The sequence below is a fragment of the Nerophis lumbriciformis genome, linkage group LG16 (genome assembly GCF_033978685.3).
Source record: "Nerophis lumbriciformis linkage group LG16, RoL_Nlum_v2.1, whole genome shotgun sequence".
Lineage (NCBI taxonomy): Eukaryota > Metazoa > Chordata > Actinopteri > Syngnathiformes > Syngnathidae > Nerophis > Nerophis lumbriciformis.
The window spans coordinates 16,437,099-16,447,098 of NC_084563.2; the positions used below are offsets into that span (position 1 = coordinate 16,437,099).

Here is a 10,000-nt window from a genome sequence, read left to right on the forward strand (position 1 = left end):
ATTTTCCTGAGGGAACTCTCCTGAAGGAATCAATAAAGTACTATCTATCTATCTATCTATACTAGAACCGCGGTACTAATGAATCATATTCCGTACTATACCGCCTCTAAAAAGTACCGGTCCAAAACTAATGTAAAGTATCAAACAAGATAAGAATAAGTGATTATTATATTTTAACAGAAGTGTAGATAGAACATGTTAAAATAGAAAGTAAGCAGATATTAACAGTAAATGAACAAGCAGATTAATAATTCATTTTTCTATCACTTGTCCTTAATTTTGACAAATTAATAAAATGATAAATGACACAATATGTTACTGCATACGTCAGTAGACTAAATTAGGAGCCTTTGTTTTGTTTACTTACTATTAAAAGACAAATTGTCTTGTATGTTCACTATTTTATTTAAGGAGCCACTTGCAATAAGAAACATGTGTTTAATGTACCGGAAGATTTTTTGTTAAAATAAAGCCAATAATGCCATTTTTTATGGTCCCTTTATTTAGAAAAGTATCGAAAAGTATTGAAATACATTTTGGTACCGGTACCAACATATTGGTATCGGGACAATGGTAGAGGGTTCTATTGTAGATGACTGGGGTATCCTCCAAGAATAACTGCTATGGCAGTCACCCGGCCACTACAGCACGGACATTACGTGGAAATACTTTGTCACATCCTGGGTATTTATTCTGAGTCAGAAGTGGGCTTCCATGTGTGAAACCATCGACAAAAACTTGGTCCACTTGACTATTATTATCTGTGTTGTTAGCATCGAGTGTCTGCCTTGTCGTTCTACGTCACTCAAACCGAAGCTTTGTTATGGATGTCAAAGATGAAGTGCAATCATAAGATTTTGTCTCCATCTTGTCTAGATCAGTGTTTTTCAACCTTTTCTGAGCCGAGGCACATTTTTTTCCATTGAAAACATTCTGAGGCACGCCGCGAGCAGAAAACATAAAAAAAATGAAACTCAGCAGCCGATATTGACAATAAAAAGTTGTTCTCGCAATTGTTTGATATGAATTCAAACCATAACCAACCATGCATCACTATAGCTCTTGTCTCAAAGTAGACGACCTGTCACATCACGCCGTGACTTATTTGGAGTTTTTTGGTGTTTTCCTGTGTGTAGTGTTTTAGTTCTTGTCTTGTGCTCCTATTTTGGTGTTGATTGTCATGTCATTTACGGATGTACTTTGTGGACGCCGTCTGCTCCACACGCTGTAAGTCTTTGCTGTCGTCCAGCATTCTGTTTTTGTTTACTTTGCAGCCCGTTCAGTTTTAGTTTTGCATAGCCATCCCTAAGCTTCAATGCCTTTTCTTAGCGGCACTCGCCTTTTGTTTATTTTTGGTTAAAGCATTAGACACATTTTTACCTGCAAACCATTGTCGTCGTTCCCGACATCTACAAAGCAATTAGCTACCTGCTGCCACCTACTGCTATGGAATAGTATTACACGGATACTCTGCCGAGCTCGAGACAGCACAGACACTCAAAAACGACACATTTACGGATTATAATTACTGGTTTGCAAAAAATATATTTTTAACTTAATTAGGTGAAATTACATAATCTCCAACGGCACACCAAACAATATCTCACGGTACACAAGTGTGCAGGCGGCACAGTGGTTGAAAAACACTGGTCTAGAGTTTATAGCCGAAGTGTTGTGCCGACTCCCATGCTACATCCCATTGCTCGCGTTAAAAGGCTCAGCAATGTGAAGTTGTGTTATTGACGAGGCAGGGGTTAAAAAAGACGCCCATCAAAAAGTTTCCCTAACTAATAGGCTCAATTTTCGCGGTGAAGATACGGTAGAGCAGGGGTGTCAAACTCATTTTAACTCAGGGGCCGCATGGAGGAAAATCTACTCCCAAGTGGGCCGGACTGGTAAAATCATGCCATGATAACTTAAAAATAAAGACAACTTCAAAATGGTTTTCTTTGTCTTACTTTGGCCGAAAATAGAACAAGCATGTTCTGAAAATATTACAAAAAAATCCTCTTGGCAAAACACTACAACTCAGTTGAAAATTCTCAGGGAAAAAATTGGTGTGGTTTCAAAAAACACCATGAAGAACACAATCAACTTAGACTTTGTTTCAGTGTTTTGACAACATTTAAGCACTTCCTGTGTAAAGGGGAACATTATCACCAGACCTATGTAAGCGTCAATATATACCTTGATGTTGCAGAAAAAAGACCATATATTTTTTTAACCGATTTCCGAACTCTAAATGGGTGAATTTTGGCGAATTAAACGCCTTTCTATTATTCGTTGTGACGTCACATCGGGAAGCAATCCGCCATTTTCTCACTTTCGTCGGTGTGTTGTCGGAGGGTGTAACAACACGAACAGGGACGGATTCAAGTTGCACCAGTGGCCCAAAGATGCGAAAGTGGCAAGAAATTGGACGAAATTTGTTCAAAATATGAGGCTGTGGGGAAAGCCGACGAAATGGTCAGTCGTTTGTTCCGCACACTTTACCGACGAAAGCTATGCTACGACAGAGATGGCAAGAATGTGTGGATATCCTGCGACACTCAAAGCAGATGCTGACATCAACTCCAAAACTGGACAGATCAGCTTTCAGGAAACGAGAGCGAATGAGGGTATGTCTACAGAATATATTAATTTATGAAAACTTCATTCATTATTTGCGGTTTTACGTAAATTATTATACATAAACTGTGTTTACCAATAATTTAGCTTAAAAACATTTATTTTTTTCAATCATTGGAGTACATTTGGGTAGTTCTTGTGTAATGCAGTATTTTGTGTCTATTTAGGTATGGTTAACCTGAGTGCTGAAATTGTGGAAAAATATATGTTCTTTGCGCGCCTGAAATGGGCTGTCTGCACTCTCAAAGTGCATGTTGTTGCCAAATGTATTTAATATGCTGTAAACCTAGTTCATAGTTGTTAGTTTCCTTTAATGCCAAACAAACACATAGCAATCGTTGGTTGGAAGGCGATCGCCGAATTCGTCCTCGCTTTCTCCCGTGTCGCTGACTGTCGTGTCGTTTTCGTCGGTTTCGCTTGCATACGGTTCAAACCGATATGGCTCAATAGCTTCAGTTTCTTCTCCAATTTCGTTTTCGCTACCTGCCTCCACACTACAACCATCCGTTTCAATACATGTGTAATCTGTTGAATCGCTTAAGCTGCTGAAATCCGAGTCTGAATCCGAGCTAATGTCGCTATATCTTGCTGTTCTACCCGCCATGTTTGTTTGTATTGGCTTCACTGTGTGACGTCACAGGAAAATGGACGGCTGTATATAACGATGGTTAAAATCAGGCACTTTGAAGCTTTTTTTAGGGATATTGCGTGATGGGTAAAATTTTGAAAAAAACTTCGAAAAATAAAATAAGCCACTGGGAACTGATTTTTAATGGTTTTAACCCTTCTGAAATTGTGATAATGTTCCCCTTTAACATTCTCATGTTGGCCGTTCACCATTAAAGAAGTGTTTGGCAAAGCAACCGAGTGTTTCTTCCTCAACTTTTCTCGGTCTTTTTTGTCACTTGTGCCAGCTTTTTTGAAACATGTTGTCACCATCAAATTCCAAATGAGCTAATATTTGCAAAAAATAACGAAGTTGACCAGTTTGAACGTTAAGTATATTGTCTTTGCAGTCTATTCAATTGAATATAGGTTGAAAAGGATTTGCAAATCATTGTATTCTGTTTTTATTTACCATTTACACAACATGCCAACGTCACTGGTTTTGGTGTTTATGTATTATTTTGCATACTGTTACTGTATCTTTAAAAAATAAAATCACAGTTTAAGACTAATCAATTATAAATCAACCAACTCTTCAACCATTTAGAAATATATAAAAACACTAATTACCGTGATTAAAAAAAAACTAAAATCAATCAATCAATCAAAGTTTACTTATATAGCCCTAAATCACAAGTGTCTCAAAGGGCTGCAAAAACAAAACAAAAAAAAAACTGTTTGAAATCCAAGGTACTCATTGGATTTGTTTTACTCACCACGATCCCAAACTGCTCCGACTCCACCAGCTCCTCATATTCACTCTTAAGTTCAGCTAGTGATGACAGCTCGTTCTGCTCCGGAAGGTTCTTTATCAGGTTCTGTACACACACACGCACACACATTGGTTTAAATAGAGCGACTCTTCATGCAAATCTCATTCCGGGTCCATGTCATCTTAAAGACAAGTGTGCACGGAATCAACTTAAGCTTGCTCCACTAAGCTGTTACATTTTGCTGCCATGCCATGTGTTGGTAAACAATCATCCGCTTGTGACCTGCCTCAACGGGTCTGGAGGCAGCGAGCGCGCTTATAATCGGCAATGCAGGCACCACCAAGTTGGCGAGTTCACTTTCAGGGCGAAGGGGGGGGGGCGCATAGATGTTTTGATTGCTGAAGGCAGACAAAAAAAAGATGTCGGTGAGGAAAATGGGGGAAAAAGGCGAACATTTTTTTTTATTTAATTTTTTTTTTAAATGTAGATGTTAATCACTTGTGTGCAGGCCAGCAAAGTTAGCAGGACTGAGGAGGTTTCTGCCAAAAGTGTAAATTGAGTGAGCGCGGACACAATGGAAGCATTATGACTTGGACTTGCCTTTTTTCAGAGTGAAACGTCCTCTGTGGCGCACATGTTTCTAAAACAATTCAGGGGTCGCAACTCGCGGCTCTTTAAGAGCAGGAGCTTTTTCAAAAATGTGTGGAAATGAAAAATAGATGAGGGGGAAAAAAATGTTTTAATATGATTTCTGTAGGAGGACAAACATGACACAAACCTTCCTAAGTGTTAGAAACCCCACTGTTTTATATTAAACATGCTTCACTGAGGAGAGTGTTTGGCGAGCGCCGTTTTGGCGCTTGAACTCACCCTAGTTTGTTGACACATACAACTTTCTCCAACGCTGCCACAGAAATACATGTTTTTTATGCCCCTCGTTCTTTGTTATTTCGTCCACCAAACGTTGAATGCTGTGTGTGAATGCACAAAGGTGAGCTTTGTTGATGTTATTGACTTGTGTGGAGTGTTTTTAGTGTGATTTAGGGATAAACAGCTTCCACGCCACCATTATAAAACTAATGTTTAAATTTATATGTAGACTGCAGGGGTCCAAATATTATAATATTATACAGATAACCAATCCTAGGTGTAGTTCTGTTAGGTACCAATTGTATATATGGAAACACTGGTATCTCGGCCTTTTATATAATGTATAAACAGATGTTTAAAGTGCATATATATCTATATATATCTATATCTATATCTATATCTATATATATATATATATATATATGTTTTTCATTGCTGCTTTTATTTATTTATTACATGCCTTTTTACTGAATATACACTGCTTTTAATAGAATGTGATAATGCCTTTTATATTGTGTTTTGTTTGTTTTATGTACTGTATGTGATTGCATGTCTACTTGGACGTTAAAGTCTGCAATAAAGTTAATCCATGCTATATATATATATATATATATATATATATATATATATATATATATATATATATATATATATATATAAGTTTGAGTGTTTTTTCTGATCAAACCTAGCATGATGATGATGATGATGTTGTGAGGATGCTGGGGAGTATTATTTATATTTTCTTTTAAATACCCCCTAGTTTTACCTTATAGTATCCCTTCCAGGTACAACTGCACTGGTTGGCCGCTAATGATGACATTTCTGTGTTCCCCCCCAGAGGGAATACAGCAGTGTTAGAAAAATAAAATAAAAAATAAAAAAAGCAATAAAACAAGCACGTGCTCTCGTCGCCTTGCTCCTGCTCAAGCTCCAATTACAGCGTTGGTAATGAGACTTGTGATAATATCACCAGAAGCAGATCTAATTTGGGCGAGGGGGATGTGGGGGCGACTTTGTGTGAAATTGATTCACAATTGATTGGGAATTATTATGTAATTAAGTGATAACAGGATACAATTGTAGGCTTTCTCCCCCTATAGGGTTGTGGGTAATATAAGTCTTATAGTGGAGACAATGCAGCGATAATGCATGATAATTACTCATACGGAACATTTCTTCTTTGGTACACCTGATGAATACAGGAGAAATGCTGTTTAACGGAACGAGAAGAGCATTCATGTGACCTGCAAATGCATATTGGGAATGAAGCCAATATGGCTGCAAGTACAGTAATATGAGCCAGAACGCAATGCAGCTGTTTTGTTGTTAATATCAACTTGTTTTTCTTTTTTTTTTAATTATAGAGGAACAATTACTGTTTCATTAGTAATACAATGGCATCACCTGGTCTGAGCAAAAATCCAAAATAGACATACTTCTTTATTGACTTTCCACAGATATTATATGTACTGATTTGTGTTTTTTTCTCAAAACAAGCTTGACATATGCAATTGTTTAATACAAGCAACAACAAAATCACCTGTCTTGGTATTAGGCAATTAACCGTAAAAGCTATTATTAAAAAATATACAAATAATTTTAAAGGTAATTTAGTTGAATGTGAAGTGAAGTGAAGTGAATTACATTTATATAGCACTTTTCTCTAGTGACTGAAAGCACTTTTACATAGTGAAAACCCAATATCTAAGTTACATTTAAACCAGTGTGGGTGGCACTGGGAGCAGGTGGGTAAAGTGTCTTGCCCAAGGACACAACGGCAGTGACTAGGATGGCGGAAGCGGGGATCAAACCTGCAACCCTCAGGTTGATGGCACGGCCACTCCACCAACCGAGCTATACCGCCCCAAAAATGTGACTTTTTGGAGGGTGTTTGTATACATGGGGTATACAAGAGGTTAGGTTTATGTTACATTAATTTAATTAGACAACAACGATACTTAAATTAAAAAGTAACTTAAAAAATTGCAACCATGCAACCACAAAAGTGGATTTGTAAAAATATCAGCAATTTAAAAAAAAGTATTTACAATCAAAACAAGTGTAACCAAAGAGTAATCAGCAAAAAAACAATGCAAACAAAAACATTTATTTGTAACCAAAATAAAGTTTTGCAACGGAAAGAAAACAAAAAAGTAAGAGTCACAAAAAAAGAATTGCAACCAAACAATCAATTTGTGACCAAAATTGTTTTTGGTTAAAACATTTTTTGGGTTTTTTTTTGTAACCAAAATCTTTAATAAGCAAAATGAAAATATGGTTTGCAACCAAAAAATATATTTGTAACATGAACAAAAATGTCAACAAAGGATTATTAATTGCAAAAAAAAAGAAGACATACAACCACAGCTGTTTTCAGTTTAGAAATGTTATATATATATATATATATATATATATATATATATATATATATATATATATATATATATATATATATATATAAATGCTCTTATATATATATATATATATATATATATATATATATATATATATATATATATATATATATATATATATGCTCTTATATATATATATATATATATATATATATATATATATATATATATATATATATATATATATGCTTATGTATATATATATACATGCTTATATATATATATATATATATATATATATATATGTTTATATATATATATATATATATATATGTATATATATATATTTATCTATGCTTATATATATATATATATATATATATATATATATATATATGTATATATATATATATCTATGCTTATATATATAAATATATATATATATATATATATATATATATATATATATATATATATATACATATAAATATATATATATATATATATATATATATATATATATATATATACATATATGTATATATATATATATATATATGCTTATATATATATATATATATATATATATATATATATATATATATATACATACAGTATATATATTTAAATATATATATATATATATATATATATGTATATATATATATATATATATATATATATATATATATATATTTAAATATATATATATATATATATGTATATATATATATATATATATATATATATATATATATTTAAATATATATATATATATATATATATATATATATATATATATATATATATATATATATATATATATATATACCCACCCACTCTGTGCCCTATATAAACCATGGTATGCGAATGCTCCCATTAAAATCTCCTGACGATTGAGGGTACCCCCCCTCATGAAACAGGCCTGTAGAGATGAAATAGTCTTGTGATTTTTTTTCCCACACATACATATATTGCGCTCTACTACGGTATCGAGCACTATTTTTTGGATAACCTTATTAAGACATATACTCCGCTCCAAATTGACATTTGTTGAGCACTGTACGACGATCAGAAATGGAAAAATTCAACATCGACTACTCCACGAAGAACATTCCCATACCCGCGCAGAATGACTACAAGCTAAGGCTCATAGAAAAGACGGAACACTTCCTAAGAAGGATGCGGTGGAAAGCAAATTTTTTCCTCCACCCTGAAACAAAAGGAATGCAAAAGGAAACTTACGGATTCAAATCTACCAAGAACCCACCCACAGTTGAGGAACTAAAGGATTTTGAGAACGACATGCTCAAAATGATACAATCAGTCAAATTCAAGCCAATCCGCAACCCACTCCTCACCAAGCTGAAAAATGACAAGGAGCGCATCAAGAAAGTAAACAACCTCATCATAGCTGCCGATAAAACCACAAACTTCTACAGAATGGACATACCAGAACACCACACCTTACTGGACAGAAGCATCACCAAATCATACAAAAAAGCGCAACCCAACACCTTACAGAACATCCACCTGGAAAATAAAAGGATCGCGGCTGAACTGGACATTGAGGACAGGGTGGACGCCACAGCCAACAAGGAAGCCTTCATCACATTGAAGGACCACAAACCCAACTTCGCAAATAACCCAACATGCCGACTAATAAACCCAACTAAATCTGACATAGGAAAAATCAGCAAAATAATCCTGGACAGAGTCAACACAAAAATCAAGGACAAAACACCACTCAACCAATGGAGAAATACAGCAGCAGTAATCAAATGGTTCAACAACATCCAAGACAAACAACAGCACAACTTTATCTCCTTTGATATCGAGGAATTTTACCCTTCCATCACGCAAGACCTACTGACTCAAGCACTAGACTTCGCCTCAGACTACGACTCAATCACAGGCAACGAAAGAAACATCATCATCCACGCAAAAAACTCCATTCTCATCCACAACAGTACACCATGGCAAAAAAAGAACAATGCAACATTTGACGTCACTATGGGAAGTTTTGACGGAGCAGAAACGTGTGAACTCGTTGGGAGTTTCCTCCTCTCCCAGCTCGCTAGCCTCAATCTGAACCTTGGTATTTACCGTGATGACGGACTGGCAGTGTGTCGCGCCTCGCCAAGGAGCAGCGAGAATACCAAGAAGCGCATATGCCAAATTTTCAAAGAGAACGGCCTACGGATCACGATTGAAGCCAACAAGCAAACCGTCAACTTCCTTGACGTCACTTTCAACCTGAGAAATAACAGCTACCAACCATTCACGAAACCCAACACAACACTCCAATACGTGCACCATGACAGCAACCACCCACCCACCACCACGAAAAGAATACCTACCGGAATCAATAAAAGGCTATCGATGCTGTCATCTAGCAAAGCTGAATTTGACCAAGCAACCCCCCGTACCAAAAAGCCCTTGATGAAAGCGGATACAATTTCACCCTCACCTATGAACCCACGCCAGGAAACCAGCCAAAAAAGAACAGAAAACGAAACGACATCATCTGGTACAACCCCCCATACAGCAAAAACGTCTCAACGAACATTGGACACAAATTCCTCAATCTGATTGACAAACACTTTCCCAAAGACAACAACCTAAGAAAAGTATTCAACAAGAACAACATTAAATTGAGCTACAGCTGCATGAACAATATACGACAAATCATCTCAAACCACAACAAAACAATTGCAAATGAGCCGTCGACCCCCAGTCAGAGCGACTCCAAAACCAACAAAGCATGTA

General features: G+C 35.6%; 1 protein-coding gene across 4 annotated transcripts in view; it reads right to left on the bottom strand.

Moving 5' to 3' along the window:
- The window catches only part of diaph2 (diaphanous-related formin 2), a 1,014,494-nt gene that overhangs the window by 395,178 nt on the left and 609,316 nt on the right, over nucleotides 1-10,000 (bottom strand). For all 4 annotated transcript variants that reach the window (XM_061976707.1, XM_061976705.1, XM_061976704.1 and 1 more), the window contains one exon: nucleotides 4,011-4,112. In XM_061976707.1, the coding sequence (XP_061832691.1) occupies nucleotides 4,011-4,112 (102 nt within the window). The remainder of the gene's footprint in view (nucleotides 1-4,010; nucleotides 4,113-10,000) is intronic.